The sequence below is a fragment of the Hetaerina americana genome, unplaced genomic scaffold (assembly GCF_022747635.1).
Source record: "Hetaerina americana unplaced genomic scaffold, ioHetAmer1.1.p SCAF_6, whole genome shotgun sequence".
Classification (NCBI taxonomy): Eukaryota; Metazoa; Arthropoda; class Insecta; order Odonata; family Calopterygidae; genus Hetaerina; species Hetaerina americana.
The window spans coordinates 25,436,965-25,455,178 of record NW_027287205.1 but is presented as its reverse complement, the minus strand read 5'-3'; the positions used below and the strand labels follow the sequence as shown (position 1 = coordinate 25,455,178).

Sequence of the window (18,214 nt, the reverse complement as noted above, 5' to 3'; positions counted from 1 at the left end):
TCATTTTCGAATGCCTGTACAATAGTTATTGAATGTTTGAAGTTGTAGTTAACATCCAATAGTAACTTTTCAATTGTCCAAGCGCCATAATTTTACACACACCCTCTTCCACCTTCAGAAAGTGTCCAGCAGGGGTCAAGGAATGTTGGGCATCGCCCAGATAACATCTTTAAGTTCCCAAAAGCCCTGTGCTCTATCCTCTTTTTGGCAATATAATTTCCAAAGAATTCAGTAATAACCAGAGGGAAAGATGGGATTGAAAGTGGGGTTAGATCGGGTAGGAGAAGGGCAAAAGGGAGGCGGGGAGAAGTAGAGGAAAAGAGGTGCGCTGGAAGAGGAGTGCCTTGTTTGAAATCTAATTTTGAACAGCAACCACTCTCATCGGAAACTTCGTTCTTCGGGGCTGGCATCTTTTTAAAACGAAGGGAGGAGATGGGGTTGACCTCTTTCCTGAGGTGGCCGGAGTGGAGATCGTACGTCATTGAGTGCTGTTGACTTGGATGGCGTTTTTTCTTACCTCGGCGTAGAAAGTGTGAGAACCTCATTTTATTTCATCTCTCTCAAATAAGCGAGAGTAAATATACACGCCTGATAATTTTTATGGCATAAAGTTTGAATAGTGATCTTAAGCGATCATTAAGCGTTGTTTTCACTGTTGAAACCGAGTAAAAGTTGAAAGGGCAACGGAAATTAGTTTCATTTCTACTCGTGTGACCATATCATGTGTGATGGATGCTGATATGAATGAAAATGAATTTTAATGGGTGTGAAGTGTCTTAGATAACCATCTTTGGAAAATTGAACTTAAAATTAAATCGAAAAACGTTCACAGACATTTGATGCACCATGGATGGACAAAACCAATCTGTAAAGTTGGTACCACTGTTACGTAATTAGCCTCCCAAAGCTTGAACCAATTTTTGCAAATTCTTAATTATCTTCATATAAATTAATCAATATCTAAACATCTACATGTATATTTATCAATTTTTATAAATCTTTCGTTGATTATTAAAAAAAATGATAATACATTTTTGATTTATCAGCTTCAAGTTAGAATTCTAGTTTCTCACAGAATTTATATGGAAGAAGGCACGTGTCTTTGAGAAACATTAAACTATTTCCAACACATTAGTAAAGGGAGACGTAGCAGATAACACGGAGACCAGAGCTGAACTGAATTTTTGTGACTGTCCCTTGGCATTCCTCTTTACCTTCTTCCTCCATTAACCTTTACTGACGGAGTCGCAAAGGGGGTGGCCAACTCAACACTGACTTCGCGCGATGGCCCTGTCGTCTGAGCAACCTGGCGGAAGATAAGGTTTCCATAACAACCACAACGTGGCGTCAATCAGAAACAAATGAATGATTGGAGAAACGCCCGTGTAGAGTATTAGCCTGGCCTGAGGCTGGCCAGTTCGGGTCAAGGGAGAACTAGGACTTGGTTAGAGAAAGCACCGCCCATAAGAGGTCCTCCGAAAGTGCCCACATCTGGACTTCGTGGACTGATTACCGTCGATCTCTCCCCATACGGAGTGAATGATCGTCGGAGAGACAGAAAAATGCCAAATTTTGACCCAAACCACCGACTGCGAAATTTAGAAAGGGATGCTGGAAGCGGATAAGTTACCACAAATATTACAACTGGATATTAAGACCTTGAAATCCTAGCTCAAAAACGGAAAATGCACGGACGAGGATGGTATTGCCAATGGAATCCTCAAGATTATCTCCAATTTTAACAATCGTCAAATCTTTAACCTCATAATGACGATAGAAATAGTTTACAAATATTGGATGTTGGCAACCGAAGTCATTCTTCAACAGTTGAGCTCGGAATATAGCAACGGTTCGATTTGTTCTATGTTTCCTATCGACTGTCTCTTCAATAATGAATGACCTAAGAGCTATTGCCGGTTTGGACGAGAACCAGCAAATAGAGCCGGCTGGCTTCTCTACCATAATTCAATTTCATGTCATAAATAGGCAACTGAAAAATACAACACATACAATAATGAGCTGTACTTGGCATTTAGTGACTTCAGTATGGCCTTGGCTGTAATGGGCTTTAATGTACTAAGAAAGCACGAAGTGAAGACTAATCATCTAAGAATCATCAAGACTAAGCCACAGAAACCAATACTTACGCCAAAATAAGACAACAAATGAACAGAAAGCCCTGTGACCATGGAAGAAATATAGGTCAAGGAGATCCAATCTTCCCAAAAGTATTCGTCAACCTTCTTGAAGAGGTTTTTGGGAACATAGATTAGGAAGAGAAGGATGTAACAACTATAGATTCAGCAGGCATCATTTTATCATACTCTGAAAGACGGGTAAAACACAAAAAGATGTTTGAGAGACCTGTGCCAGCAGAGCAAGGAAGTAGGACCTGATTCATGATTCCTAATTCATGAGGGCACAACTTAGTTCATGAAAAAATGATAATTCATCAACGATGTCAACAGTTCTTAAGAAGAGGTGAGGTTCATTGACAGAGAGCTTTACGAAACTCGTAATTCATTAAATACTCTGTGTAAGAGGATCTCCAGTACACGTTCTAGTTCCTCAATGAGCAACATATGGAAATTAAGAGGAGAATATTTAATTCCTAGGTCCCTCTGTTTCATTCTTAAGAACGACTTTCCGCTGAATGTTCAAACGAGAACTTTTCGATGGTGACTTGTTTTAACAACTGAATTCAGTCCTGAGAAAGAAACTTAACGATTTACGAATTCCCCAAGGAAGATATTGGAGGTCTAGCTGGGTAATTATTTGCAATATCGCGTTCGTAACATCGAGGATGACGGAATGATTAGATACTGTATGTTATGGAAAAGGTTTGGAATAAGGATTGGAGCTGGGAATCGACAATGGATCTCAACAAGCAAACCTGGGGAGTGATAACAGTCGTACGGAGAATCGGACAAAGGAAGAAAGGATGACATGTGACCAGGCGATACGAAGCCCTGAAGAAGCGTACAATACACTGCTGGACATGGACTACTCAGAAGCGGGACCAGAGGAGGAATATGCGGGAGTCCCTTGTACACAGGTGAGATTCAAGAATCTCCTAAGAAAGCTTCTAACAAATGAATTATGCCCTCTGGCGTGTTCATTGCGTTGGTTTATTCTTTACAATTTGTACTTCATATATATTTTTTTAATTCTTCCCTATAATTCTTCATTTGCAATTTAATCTTCCCATGACATCTTTAGCATCTGCCTTCAGCACTAAGTTTTTAAGTGATACACTATTCACAGGTCTGGCTTTCCAATGTCTATTACTTCTGATCAATACTCCTTAATCATGCTTTCATGTAAAGAGTCCTTGTTTTTAAACATATTTTTCGAGGATAGTAGTTATCTCTTCGTGATAAACACCTTCTTAGCTCGAGTTATTCTACGTTTGATATCCGCCCAGTCCCTTCCATCTCACGTAATGCCACTTACTCGATTTTCTTCCCTCTCAAAGTGACATCTACCAGCATCATCTCTCTTCCGAATACGAGGATTTTAGTTTGCTGTGTTTACTTTCATAATGTGTCTATGAGCAATCAAAATCATTAAATCATGTGCTCAACCGAAATAATAACGAAACTAATGAATTTTTCGGCAGTCAGGAGTCTCAATTTTTCTTTTTATTGGCGATATTCTCGATTAAGGGTTCTTTTTCTGAGTCTAATCATTAGTCTTACCCTTTGTGGTTTGGAAATTTCTCGGAAGGTGTTACCAATACGCATTGTGTGTGCTATCTGAGCAATGTACAATAAGGGTCTTAGCGAATCCTTCGAGTGAAATAAAGCATGGCTCGACTTCGATGAGTGAATATTTCATAACTCCAGGGGTGTCATTCGAACTTAGTAAAACGGAAACCGGTAAAACTTATTCTTAATTTCAGCACCTATTATGTCTTATCTTTTTGAGAAACGTAGGCAGTAATTTAGTAATCGTATATACAGGTAGAACATATTGTTCGTTGGAAATAAATTGTAAATGTAAGTGAAATGCCATTTCCCCTGGATTTCAAACAGGTTTTAGTGAGTTAGAAAATTATAATAATTTTTCTTCTCGGTGTTGATTAATTTCTTGGTTGAACATTAATATTGTGCTACCCTACATTTTAGTCAGATTTTATTGAGACATTTTACCCTATTGAGGTGGCCCATCAAAAGGTCCGTGGAAGATACAATTTGGATCGCGACTCGACGTCTTTGGAAAGCGCTGGTGTCAGGTTAATTATGAGAAGTAATGGAGAAGATCTTTAGGGGTAGATGAAGGCAAGAAGTATCCATCCAAGACAAGGACGAGGCAAAGGAAAGCTTCCATCGACCGTCCCCTTCGTATTATCGACACATCTTGAGGGACAACCGCTTAATGACGTCCCTAATGGGATGCTTTAGATGCAAGGGAGGAACTAAAGAGGGAGGCCCGAGAAATGCTTGGGACAGTTTTTGGAAGACGCTAATGGGAGGAACCACTAAGAAGAAAACTGATTAGCGCAGGAGTCTATTATGTGGTAAGAGTTAGCAGGGGACCTAAAGTTGATACTCAGGGATTCGTTAAGAAAAAAGGAATGATGTATATATATAATGTGTGTGTAGAAGGAAGATATTTTAAAAAGGCCTTGAATATGAGCATGTGAAAAATAATCCTCAAAAATCAGTCTGAATCCACGAAATAAATCTAACCTTTTGATTGTACAAAGACAATGGAATCTGAATCGTGGAGGCAGTAAAATGTGATCCTAATGTTTGAGGTGCATGGAAAGTCAGGATGGGACGAGCTAGGTAAGGGATTAAATTAGGGATATCCGTTATCACCTGTTATTTACAACATAAATTCTGAGGAATCGGTAAGGGAGGCACGGGAAGGGCTGGAGGCTAAAGTTAAAGTAGGTAAGTAAGGAAACTCTTCAAATCATTTAGATTTACGTGTGATACAAGCCCATTCAGCCAAAGGGATCATCCATTCAGCCAAAGCAATCATTGCTGGGAGTATTCCAGAATCAGTATGACAAGTATGGAATGAAATTTAATCATAATTTAATGAAAGTAATGAGATTTTTCAGAAAAAGGAAGGATATGATTAATAATTTTTTGGGGAAAAACTAGAACAAGTAAAAAATTGGTCTTATTTGGGAAGTGTTTTGGATGAGGTGAGTGGTGGAACCATTTAAAGAAGAATTGCGTTTTGCGTTGATGACAGGCACTTTAAGTAAATATATGAAGAAGAGGCCAGTGAAAACTTAAAAATGGAGCGTAGTTTTAATGTGGTTCAGAAGCTTGTTCGACGGGGCAGGGGGATAAGTGCAGATGAAGAGACCTTTTGGTTGTAGTTGGCGTGGAGCAGAATATGAAAAATTAAATGAATGGAAGTGAAAACAAAAGATAACGTCCTGATTGTGCTAGGGGAAGAAAGACAAGAGAGGCTGTTGAGAAAGATTCGAAGAAGGCGGGTTAAGTGGATGCAGGATATACTTAAAGAGGCAATGGAATACTGAAGACAGGAACAGAGGGAAGAATGCTGGGAAGGCGAGGTGGGTGGAGGAAAACAATAGGTATTTTGGATTGTACTAAGGGATGTAGAAAGTATGAGGAACTGAAGAATAATTTATTGTAATATACGCAGTATGGGGATTTGGGAGTACTTTAGTGCCTAGGTCAAAATCCTCCCTAATCCGGTAAACTGCTAATAAAAATGACATTACAGACTCACGATAAATTAAAGAAATATTGAGAACTTCTCCGTGTAAAAATAATCTACACCTACTGGGATTTGGACCCGAAGTCCGTTATCGTCGAATGATTTCTATGATCTAGAATTCTAACATTTGGGTGAACACCAGGGGGTGAATCATCTGAAATGACTAATAAGACAATTCCAGCTGTTTATTTTTAGCATAAAAAACCTTTGTATAAATTGTTATCCATACTAAAAAGAAAGACTCGTACTTTTCCACAGATTTTATTATACGGTACAACACGTTTCACCGACACCGCAGCATCATCAGGTACAAATTTGCAAAACAGACAGAGCAAGAATATATACCCTCAGGACAGAGTGGGGGCGGGGAGGGTTGGAAGGACCTGAGAGGGGTGGGGGCTCGCAGGTGCGTTGATGGGTTGTTTTGACCATTTCCAGGCTAGTTTCTCGGAGAGGAGTGGGGAGGGGTATGGGAACAATTGCTCATTACAAAGTGTCGTGTTGGGGTTTACCAAGTGCTTTCTTATCTCTAATTGCTCGAGAGCGTCCATTTTTTATCCTTTAATATTCTTGCTCTGTCTGTTTTGCAAATTTGTACCTGATGATGCCGCAATTCGGTGAAACGCGTTGTACCGTATAATAAAATCTGTGGAAAAGTACGAGTCTTTTTTTTTAGTATGGATATTAAATACTTCCACGAAGTGAAGCCTGAAACAATAGAATACATTACAAATTTGTTATTTTTATTGCTAATATATATTGGGGAATGTTTAGGAAAAAAATTAGTTTTCGTAACTAGAGGGAAGGGAAATAAATAATTGAATCTTTTCTCTTCCTTTAGGATATTTCACAGGTGTTCGGTGAACCGCATGTGGCACATGGGGTAGAACCTGGCCAACTGCACGGGATTCGAGACTGCAGTAACCTGAGAAGTTGGTGAGTTATCAAAACCGAATATCTATTTGATTTCTTCTGTGGTGTAAGTAACTTATTCCTGAAAAATCTTTGCGAATCACAGTAAAAAAGTCACAAAGAACTCGATTTTATTGCATTAGTGTCGGCAACTGTTGGCGATACTAATGTCTGGGTGGGTGAATTTTTTAATGTGGCTCGCAAAAGTTTTCCTGCAAAAAATTGTAATGGAATCCCACAAAATTTCTAATGAGTAAGCTTTATGTATTTGTGTCGGATTCTATTTAGAAATCGCCTAAGCGACCAAGGAAGTGTGGCATTTTAATTATAGCCTAAACATTGCATTATTTGTATCATTTCAAACTTCAATCAAAAATAAATTCAATGAACCGCCTAATTTCTCATTAAAAATTGATCTAATTATCAGAAATTTTCAAGATCAGTGTCATCCTCGGGCAGATGACGAACAGGCCTTATTAAGTTTTCGAGACACGTTAAATGAAACAGTTAAGTTACATATTAGGAAGCTTAATTTATTTATCTTAAACTTGAAATGTTTTTATTGATTTTAACGTCTTAATTTTCATTTGATTACAGTAGTGCTCATGAGTTCATTAATTTTTTTACAAGTTGTACAGATACCATTGTTTTATACTCTATTTATGTTCTTGTATGTTCTTAAATACGTAAGGAGGTAGAATAAATTGTATCCAGTTACGCGCAACTAAACTGAAAGAGATATTATAGATGGAGTCCAAATACACTTCTCTATTTGATCATACTTCGAAATTTGATACGTTCTGATATTTTATATTCATGTAACGACAATAGCAGCAGCTCTTGCTGAAAATATGAACAGAAGGGGGCTATTCAAGCATTTATGTTGACGGTCGTCAAAAAGGAATGTCCCTTCCAAAATGACCCTGCTAGCTATGTCGACTATAACTATTTCCAGATGTTGCTTTTAGACCATCGTCGTCAAAAAGTGTCAACTATTATGACGTCCGTCCCGGCGGATAGTGTGATCGTTTCATCGACGCCGCAAATTTACCGCGCTAAATTCTGATATTTTCAAGGGTGTTTCTATGAAAAAAAACAATTTTTGTTTATCTATGACGCTTAGCCAGTTGCTTTTTATGAATATTTTTATCATCATACTCTCGAAGAAATCGATTTATTTCGGCTTCCCGTGTACGTCGCGAGTATGTAAGTGTTGTAGTAAGTATGACACGAGAAATACAAAATATTCGCGAGGTACGAGATTACGAATATTTTTTTCTTTTGTAATTCCTTGAATATTTTGGGCTAATATATTTTAAATCAAACGTTTATCATTCAAGAAAATTGTATTCTATAAGATTGTGATGTGACGCTCTAAACTTATACATGCCATTCTAAATGCGTACGCAAACGATTAAGATTATTTTAATAATTTTTGCAGAAAAATTCTCATTAATCATGGAATAGCAGATTGTGTTGACAGCCGTAACTCTAATTACAGTTATGGACTGAATATGTATGCTTGCAACAGGCATATTTGGCTCAAATATACTCAAAACGAGGCTGGTAAGGAAAACCACTTCACTTCACAATAAGTTTTTTTGTGTCTTTAAACGGCAGGTGATAAGTATTGTCCTCTCACACAACCCTGGAAAAACTCGTATAAACGCAATGTAAATACATTCTCGGCCACGCCATTAATATTCTCTCTCGGACTAACGACTAAATATGCCAAACTTTCACGGTGAATGAGCCACACCAGTTTTTAGAAAATGATCATGAACATTATAAGTATACGGTTGTGAATAATAAAATTGTCACTGCGTCAGAAATCATCTTGCATGAGAAATGCCTCTGATAACGAATTTATTATTCACTCGTATTTCCATTACTGGAGTCAAGAAATGGCAAGTTTAATCAATGTTGAAATGAGGAATCTTTGGTATAAGAAGGCTACTTGATAACATATAGCATCTGCTGAAATTAAATGTTAATATAAATGCACACCGTATTTTCGTTATCTAATGTTAGTGCCTAATGCTTCTGTTTTCATGCATCTCCATCTTAAACTAAGCAGGCCGCCGTTCGGCATGCCTTAGCTGGCCCACTTCAGCATTCCTTAACGGGTGGGCTCTTAAGGAAGACATTTTAATTAGGATTATAAAATTGTAATTACACGTATTTGTTGAAATGAGTGTTACATGAAAGTATATATGGTTTTAAAATACATTCGAGGGGAAATTATTTTACATTCACGTGTTTGATATTATTTGCTACATGATGCCAACGGGTTTTTCCTTTTTTATCATTAAATAATTGGAAAAATTTAATTCGAACCATTGATAAATAAACACCTAATTTGTAATAGGAGCGTAGTTTTCTTGGAATTATTGGTAACCGTGATATCGAACAAATTAAAAAAATGTGATCTTTAACACTTTTCTGCTTCATAAAAAAATTAAGCATTTTTCACACGAGAACAGAACAAAATATAACGAAAACAATTTTAATGAATATTTTTTAACTTGCATTCGATCAGGTGTGCTGTCTTTGTTGACGTCTCCTTCGGACGTTTCGACAATTCCCTCGCCTGCCTTTTGGACATAAATCTGTACACAAAAAGTTTATCTATCCTTACTTATTCGTAAATATTAGGTTGCGCTGTACTTTATATTAGCTTAATAAAACTCTCTCTCTCTCTCTCTCTCTCTCTCTCTCTCTCAAAAGAGAAAACTCCCTGGCTCAGAGACGATTTTTCCCCTTCTTCATTTTGAGCTGTTCGTTGCTAAGGGCGGTCCCACCTTAACGAAGGGAGAATGCGTGACTGGATGAATTACCCGCGATGAGATTTTTTTTTTAATATTCCGACAGCTGAGAGAGGGTAAAAATCTGCTCTAAATAAGTCCGCACACGGCACGTCTCTACGCTTTCACTTTTCAAGATGGAAAAATTGCTTCCAAGCACGCGCTTCTTTTCTTCAGGTTGAGTAGGCACGATCGCTGAATACATCCTCCAAGGCGGCCAGTGACACGGCCTCGCTGCAATTGAAGGGAAGCGGAACCAAGTGAATGCTAACCGACGGTGGCTTGTTGCCTAACGCGAAGGATAACATCACGTGCGAAATGAAAGACGTTTCACGAAATGAGGGACACTATTTTTTTCTGACAAAATTTTAATTCCGTGACAACTAGTTTCACCCATATCCACACCGTTATACTTAACATCATGTACATTTTAAGGATATGCTTTGATACTAGTTGTTCCTGGATAGATAATTTGGTGGAAAAATATATTGTCTACCTCATTACGCGAACATGAATTCTTTGAGTTGAAGCCATCGAACTTAAAACCGTAATACGTGAGCACTTGAAATATGGCATGATTAAATCTTATTAATTCAAGAGATACTTGCACTTAGTTAATTTTGTAAAAAAGATCAAGATCATTCCCGTATGCTTTAAAGGATTATTAGAATGAATGAACTGCCAATCATTCTATCATTCAGAAATTTACACATGTACGAGTATGGTATCGCAACAAATTAGTGAAATGGAAATGGGACGAATGAGTTGAATTGGGTGGCAGAATTGTGTACAAGACATTGTGCAGGAAGTGTGATATAGGAAGCAGAAACCTTGAACGCGTCCTCATAGAAGATTTTACATGGTTTGTATACATAGTTTCGAAAAAATATATTTATTTGAGATATTGCTTTAATGCCTCAAAATGCTTCAAATTACATCCCTTGAACGTCAATATACTTTTGTCAGCGGCTTTTCCACGACTCGAAGGCTCCCTGGTCGGCGGATTCCAGAAGGTCCTTAAGAGTACTCGTGCAAGCTTCTTTGGCGGCACTTAGGGTCCCATGCTGTTGTCCTTTGAGGGCGGATACCATTTTTGGGAGTAGGAAATATTCTGCTTGTACCAAGTCGGTACTGTAAGTGGCTTGAGGAATCGTCGCGATGCTGTTGCATAAGGTCTTCGCAAACAAACACTCGACTCTGCTTTTGCCCGTCCATGAAGACCTTCGAGACGAGTTCAGCGCAGATATTACGAATCGTCAAATTTTCAGTGATAATAGTGTGCACTGTCATCTTATTGTAGTCCATACGATCTGCGATCATGTGCACACTTTATCGACGTTCTGAATTCCACAAGTCAGGAAAAAGTTGTTTCCGGTACTTTTTATACAAACCTTGCACTAGATGTGCCAAAAGATACTCATTTGTGGACATCCAAAGTGATAGTAAGTCAGTAATAGCGAAATGTAACCATTAATTCTATAATATGAGCCAAGCAATACCGACAGATGAAATGAAACGGGTAGGCTTTCATTTTTGCCATTCCTGTTGTCCTAGATGTGTGAGTATGATTACAAATCCAATATTCAGTATCGTGATGCATGATTAAAATTTTGACACAAAGTGAGATAAGCATTGGAGGGTGGTAAACATGAAGCTAGTTTTATCATTTGATATATTTGTCTAAATATAGTTAGTGTATTGATATTGAAGAAGGAGTAACAAAAATAATTCAGTTCACCAGAAAAAGAAACGCACAGATAATTAGCATGTCTTTCGGCCTGTGTTTCATTTTTTGTCATTAGTTTTTCCACTTGAACTTAAGGAATTACGAATAATTTTTATCGCTATCGATAATCGTTAAGAATTAATGCCAATACGTAGACGATAAATGGGTGACTCACTCGTGACTTTTATGTTAAAGACGACCGTTTTCTGACAAATAAATGAAAATCTTGTCGCTATTTGTTTGATTTCAATCGTGCAAAAAATTAATTGAAAGTGGCTGAAATCCAACTTTACGAGACAGAATAACAGTTCACGAAAAATTAGAGGAAATATTATTTTGGCGGACCCAAATTCAAGCATTTCACTGGTTGCCATCTTAAAGTCTGTCCCATTTTAGTTTATACCATCTGCCGATGAGTTTCGTGTTGATTAGTGTATACTTCATTGTTTAACGAAAGGTAGATAATTATAATATTTACGTGAGCATTGACCTTTTAAGGAACATGTTCAATACAAATATTACATCGGTCTTCCGTAACAGGCACTAGAGTACGTATTTTTCAGTAAAACTCGGCATCAGTGATTCAAACTATTTCATTATTCCAAACAAAATTTAATTAATGTGGCTTTCACTAGAATTGAACCTTCCCGCACTCCAAAGAGACGTTTCATGCGGGGTAATTTTCCACAAAATAAAATTTATAAATGCGACCGGTTTCAATGTAACTACATCATCGTCCCTGAAAATGTCCCGGTACAATTTTTTGAAGAAGTTATAACTCCACGCCTCATTGACACGTTTACATAATTCCGTTAAATGAAGCAAACCAGGTAATAAAGGTTTTCTCGGGTCTTCCACCGGGTCAGGGGTTCCATGTTACCCGACGTTTCGATGCCCGACTCGTGCATCGTCTCTACCCTGAGGACGATGCACGAGTCGGGCAACATGGAACCCCTGACCCGGTGGAAGACCCGAGAAAACTTCATGAAGCAAATACGCCGGGAAAGCACCTGATCTTACTTCAGGTAATAAATTGTTACCATGAAGGGAGTATCATGAAAGACTTTTAGGAATTGACTAAGGCCGCAGATACGTTATTAAAATTATACCATCAGGCTCACCTTATTAAATCGCATCTGGATGAAATAGAAAAATTGGGTAGATTTCATCAAACCTGAATGCGAAACGACCGGTTTCGTTACTTTTGTGACACCTGCATGTAATACTTTTTACAGGACATCATATCTCCATATGTACTCGTATGGTACTCATTCAAATGAAGATAGATATCCGGAAAAAGGATCGGAAAACATATAAAAGACGAACACAAGAGAGGTGGGGAATTCTTTTAGTGTCAGGGCAGACCTATGCATCAATATTAGGAAAATATCACTGTAATACAGTATCATGCCATTTTGCTAACCTCAAGGAAATGCTTGGTATTATTGTGACCATAGGTTGCCGACATCTTCATATTTGGAACTTATAAGATATCCTGGTGTCACAATCTATAAGGTCCTTCTTCGAGCTGGAAACCAGATGCTTCCATGAGCCTCGATAAATGGCGTGCCACGGTTTCACAGTGCTCATGTGTAAAAATGATATATGGGTGTGGGTACCTTCGTCCTCTGGGTTAAACTCCGCTTCCAGTGCTGCCCTCTCTTCGGCTGTAGCCTGGTCCTCGTCACCTGTCCCGCTCCGCATTGCCTTCCTCGCCTGGTGACCTCGAAAAGCCGCCTGGATCTTGATGGCCGCCTCCTCTTCTTCTTCTGGTTCTTCCTTTCCTTCCTCTTGACCTACGCCTAAGAGATGGAGGAAGAAGAGAACCTTGCGTGAGATATTTAGGCTCATGAAAGAAGGGCGCGGGTGCACGCTTTACATCAGGGTTGGGCGCATGAAAATCGTGATCTGGGGCTCGTTTGACCTTAGGGCAGTGGTGAACAACCTTGGTCTATGCACGGATCGTACAAAAGGTATTTTTCGTGACTATAGGACGCATTAGTAAATGTAGTGAATATTGAAATTACTTCCTGACTTTGACTCTGCTCTTATAAATTAGTCGCTGCATAGAGCAACCTGAAAGCAGATATTATTTATTAGAAATGAATATTTTTAATTACTCAACGCAACAAAATTAAACTTATGATACAGGAAAGCAAAAAAAAGATACCGTGATAAATTTCGTAAATCGTTTAACGGAAAAATCATCAGTGGTCACGTGTCACCTAAAAGTCGGTCACCACTGCTCTAAAAGGCAGTTTACTCATTTGCCCGAAATTACTTTTGAAGAACTTTTGTCTCCTGAGCAAACAAATATCTTCAGCAGTCTGCGTTTTTGTTTCTAAATTGGCAGCATAATTTTCCAATTTAAAGTGACTTTCAATTTTATTTGTAGAAAAAGTTATGAATTATTTTTGTTTGCATTAAAAAAACCTGGTCCCCCAATAAGTGACTTTCTAGAGTCGTAAATGCTGAAGGAGGAAACTGGTTTTAGTGTTGATTGACGACTTCTTAATTAGTACTTGGAAATGAACAAACTCCGTTGAATGATTTTGCAAGATACTCTTCTCGGTAAGACTAAATGACGTGTCACGTTTTTTGCAATGATGCTGATTGAGTTTCACGAGTTTGTCGAATACTGAAGTACTCCGCGTAGACTGGAGCTGAGATTATTTAGAGAAGTAATTTTCAAAACCTTCAATTTGAGGGAAACACATTTCTGGGGGGTAGCAAAGGGTAAAAATGATCAACTTGGAATTAAAACTGATTCTAAAACAGTATTACAAGCATATATTTTATGTTTAAACAATTTAAAACGAGATATTGTCTTTTGTTGAATAAGATGAATATTGGAATTGAAATGAAATTGTAGTCAGCAAACCAGCTATTTCTGCGCAACTTGTATTTAATGCAATTGTTGCTACGAGTGGAAGAGAAGGAATAGATTTTAACGGAAAGACTTGAGTTACTATGGACATATCTAACAAGGCTCACCGAGAATTAGCCACTCTATGTTAAAAATACAATAAATAAATAGATATGCAAGCTGTATGTGGAACAATCGCAAGGGTGTTTGAAAATAAAACCAGATTAGAGCAGCAGAGATTACATTTTTCAGAAAAAAATGAAGCATACTCAAGAGAAGATCAGATAAGAAGGGAAAAAAAGACAGAGCACCTTAACATAATTAGGCGCAAAAATATAACATGCCTACTGACCAAAAGGACTCGGAAACCTGGGACGAGCAACAAAAATTTGTTGAAGTTGAACTGGTCCATACACCTTTTTATTTGCATGCACCTCTATCTAATTTTTTTTCTTCCATCGTTTCTTCCCCGTTCTACGCGGGTCCTCCCGGCTAGTGACAAAACAAAAAGCTATCACAGCCTTAGTGAAAATCGGCCCATAGCTCATGACCGGGCTCGACTCCAGCTCCAGCACTTTCGGGCCTGCATCAAAATTTCGATAAGGGCAGTAGGAAGATTGGTCTAACAATTTTTTTTGAGAAGGGTCTCAGACCCGTAGGACCCTACTCTACTTGATTCTCTTTATAAAAAAACAGGCCCGACGAAAGGGATGTTGGAAAGCCCCTCGGTGCCAGCTATCAAATATTTACGCAGGTATTACGCTCTCCTCTCTCTCTCTCGCTTCTAGGAATTTAGTTCGCTTGAGCTGCCGGTAGGTGGCTTCTGGGTGCGTGTGTTTGGTGGTGCCCCCTATTCTCGAGAGGCTGGAGGAGTGCAGGCCTTAAGCCGCCATAATCCGTTACGCGTTGCCAGGTGAAAGTTTGTTCACTCCCCACTTGCTACTTCAAGTTAGTCGTGGGTCGATTTGAATATTTCTGTCGGGATGAAAATCCTGTCGATGTTACCTAAAATTCGGACAGCTCCAGATGACGACTGTGCCAACCCAGTAACATAGGGACAAGTTCAGTATTTACTCAATTTCTTTTAAAATAATCGGAAATTAATGGGAAAAAGGTCAATTTTTTTGTAAGTTGGGAGTTCTCATATTGCAATTCAGTCCTCATAACGCAATATCGATTTTCATATTAGAGCTTTCCCAATGAGGACGATGCTCGTTTTTAGTTGGGAAATCCTTTAGTATTGTCGTGGAAACAAATAATCCTTAGTACTTTCCCATACATTTTTGATTACGATACTACCAGTTTTGACGATTCACTGTCATCATCAAGCCACAAGAATATTGTTAGGCATATCACCCGTAGGTTATCGCGGATGCAGGCCCTGTCAAGGAAAGAAAATTTTAATTGAGCCAAACGAAAAGATAGCTGTGGTAGGCGGAACGATCAGGGATTGTATGCAATTAAAATACTTAATCATATAAGTGAGTAGGACGCTACTATTGTGATATCTACGATTGACATTAGTGACCGAGGTCGTCATCTTTGGCGGGAACACAGGAATGTGAAAAATGTTGGAACAGAATTTTAAACAACAATGGTACACACTCTGAATCTCAGGTTTGTGTATTGCATATGTTATCACAATCCTGTGTCCCCCTCCCCAATTAGAGATTACAGCCTAAGGCAATCGTTCTAGGTATCGAATCATAATCTAAATATTCAGGAGAAACTTTGGGAAAACGGTCTGCGTGTAATTTTGGAACATAAGAACGTTTTGGAATAGAAAATGAGTGGCCCTCTTTCGTCATGGACTTCCTGAACTATTTAGAAAAATGTAAACACCTTTTACTCCCTATCATTAAATCTTAAATCTTTTCATCCCCATTCGTGCGGCCCAAATGATCTCTATTCCGTCCTCATCTTTAATTATTATCGTATACATTTATGAGACCTTTATTTAGGTATCTCGAAATAACCCATAACGCCCTTCATCCTCATTTCTCGAAGGCTATTTTTTGGAAAAAATATTTTATGATATTTAAAATGGCTGGACTACAATATAACACATTTATTTCTTATTATATTGTGGCGTTTTCAAAATTTCTACGCATTTTTTCAGTGGTAGTGATCGAACTACTACTGCCTTGATTGCATTTTTCCACTATTTTTTATGCTCCAGGAATGAAGTTATTTTAGGAATGATTAGGATGGAGTTACTACCGGTTTGCAAAATAGCTCTAAGGGTTTATTTATTTGTGTTGCGGATGTGGCTTATTCATACATGATTGCTGTTAGTTTGCCAGAAGGTCGTTGTTTCTGGTCGATGAGCTCTCTCGATCGTTATTGATAATTCAGACGTTGTGGTTTTAGGTATCGCCCGATGATATCGGGTCTCTTACGCTCCAAATTTTTACTTATCGATGTATAGATTTAATTTGGGGTTTCAAGTTATAGGAAATATACCTGAGAGTCCTTTAGTGGTACTATTCGTTTACTCTGGAACGATTTAGTTATCTACTGCCTTCAATGACAATCAATCACACAACAATTTTATACAGTGAATAAAATACTAAATATATTTATACAGTGATTGAGAATTTTCACAAGGTTGAGCCTCAAACCATCGATTTTAATTTTATATTGATTAAAATATTTTTAGAGTTGCTATAAGCAATCATATGAGATTGAAATATAAATTCATTGTTAGAAAACCTTTGAAGATTGCTAATTGCACACAAGGTCGTAGAGGGTCAAGGTGCCGAAGGTCTAAGATATCCGTAAAATATGGTATTTTTACTTGGGTAATCACGGATATCATATTATTTATAACGCATATAATTTATCCTTACACAAAATAAAGAAAGAATTTCCATAATTTTAAACTTCTTAAACCTCATCTCTCCATTTAAGATTGGCCAAAGGGTTTCAGATATATGATCTCTAGGAATCCTTTTTGAAGGCAACTGTAAACTATATATTTTTATTACAAAATATTAATTTTAATTCTGCTTTTCTGGGGTAATCGAGGGTTACCCATTTTTAAATACCCTCATGGACGATTGATCAGGGCATCATACGCAGTTCCATTTAAAGCACTTTTTTACCTCTCTTGAGAAATATTTTCGGCACGCCCGGCGTGAGTGGCCCGACTAAAAATCACTCAAAATGACGCCCAAAAACAAATATTTCTTGAAAAGTGTACCTAGAATTTAAATAAAAGATCGACGAGCATGGATTTCATGGCGAAAGATAAGGCACATGCAACAAGGGGTGTCGATAATTTTTTTCACCGTTTTCCTTCATCCCTTTCGACTTGTTTATTTTCGTGTCAGTTTTGAGTAATAAATTGCTATTATTCTCTTCCATATCACTCAACAGAACAAAATACTTGAATGATGAAAACCCGAATTTTTTTAAATTGAAAATATTGATCAATTTAATGATTAGTAGCGTCCACAACATAGAGAGCAGGCGATACAATTAATTATGAATAAACAAAACATTCGACATTACAGCGTAGAAAATTGAGAATTTTGAGGGAGAGAAATTCTTCGAAAAATCATTTACTTCTAGGCTTTCCTATTCACGGAGGATTCCTCAAAATTTAAATCATTCTTCCAGCAATAATCACAATATTTTTTTCAACATGATATTAGGCACTAGAGCAGCCAGTGCTCTAGTGCCTAATATCATCTATTGGAGCTAAAAGCGTTATTCATTACCTTTGAAATGGTTTGGAAAGTAGAAGAGAGTATTTACTTTTTCTATGCAAACTTATGGAATTTCCGATTGGAATACAACCGCCGTAGTGGATTTGATGAAAAGCATTTCGTGCTTTACAAAAAATACCATTTGGTTTCCGTCTCTTTATGAGAGGCAAATACGGGGAGCTGGAAGAGGTAAATACGAGAGATGAACTTTCCGGGAAACATCAAAGGGATGCTGAGTTTCAAATTCGCGTTCCTAAATTATCCTCACCGCGGCACAAACTTAGTAGATAGCTGCTAATTGCAAAGTTTGAGGGACACCAAAATTTCACCAAAATTAGACACCAAAATTCAGCTCTTCCGTTAATACCGTAAGAGAAGAACACAAGTGAATATTTTTGGTATTCTGGATTGAAAAATCTTGATAAAAAGTTACTCTCTATACCGATTTACTTACTACAAAAGAAATTTGATTGTCGTCTTGCACGCGACT

At 37.9% G+C, this 18,214-nt stretch overlaps 1 protein-coding gene across 1 annotated transcript in view; it reads right to left on the bottom strand.

Moving 5' to 3' along the window:
* Positions 1-18,214, bottom strand: part of LOC139695113 (uncharacterized) — a 231,796-nt gene that overhangs the window by 34,043 nt on the left and 179,539 nt on the right. The window contains exon 2 of the mRNA XM_071593747.1: positions 12,768-12,950. Coding sequence (XP_071449848.1) covers positions 12,768-12,852 — 85 coding nt within the window. The 5' untranslated portion in view covers positions 12,853-12,950. The remainder of the gene's footprint in view (positions 1-12,767; positions 12,951-18,214) is intronic.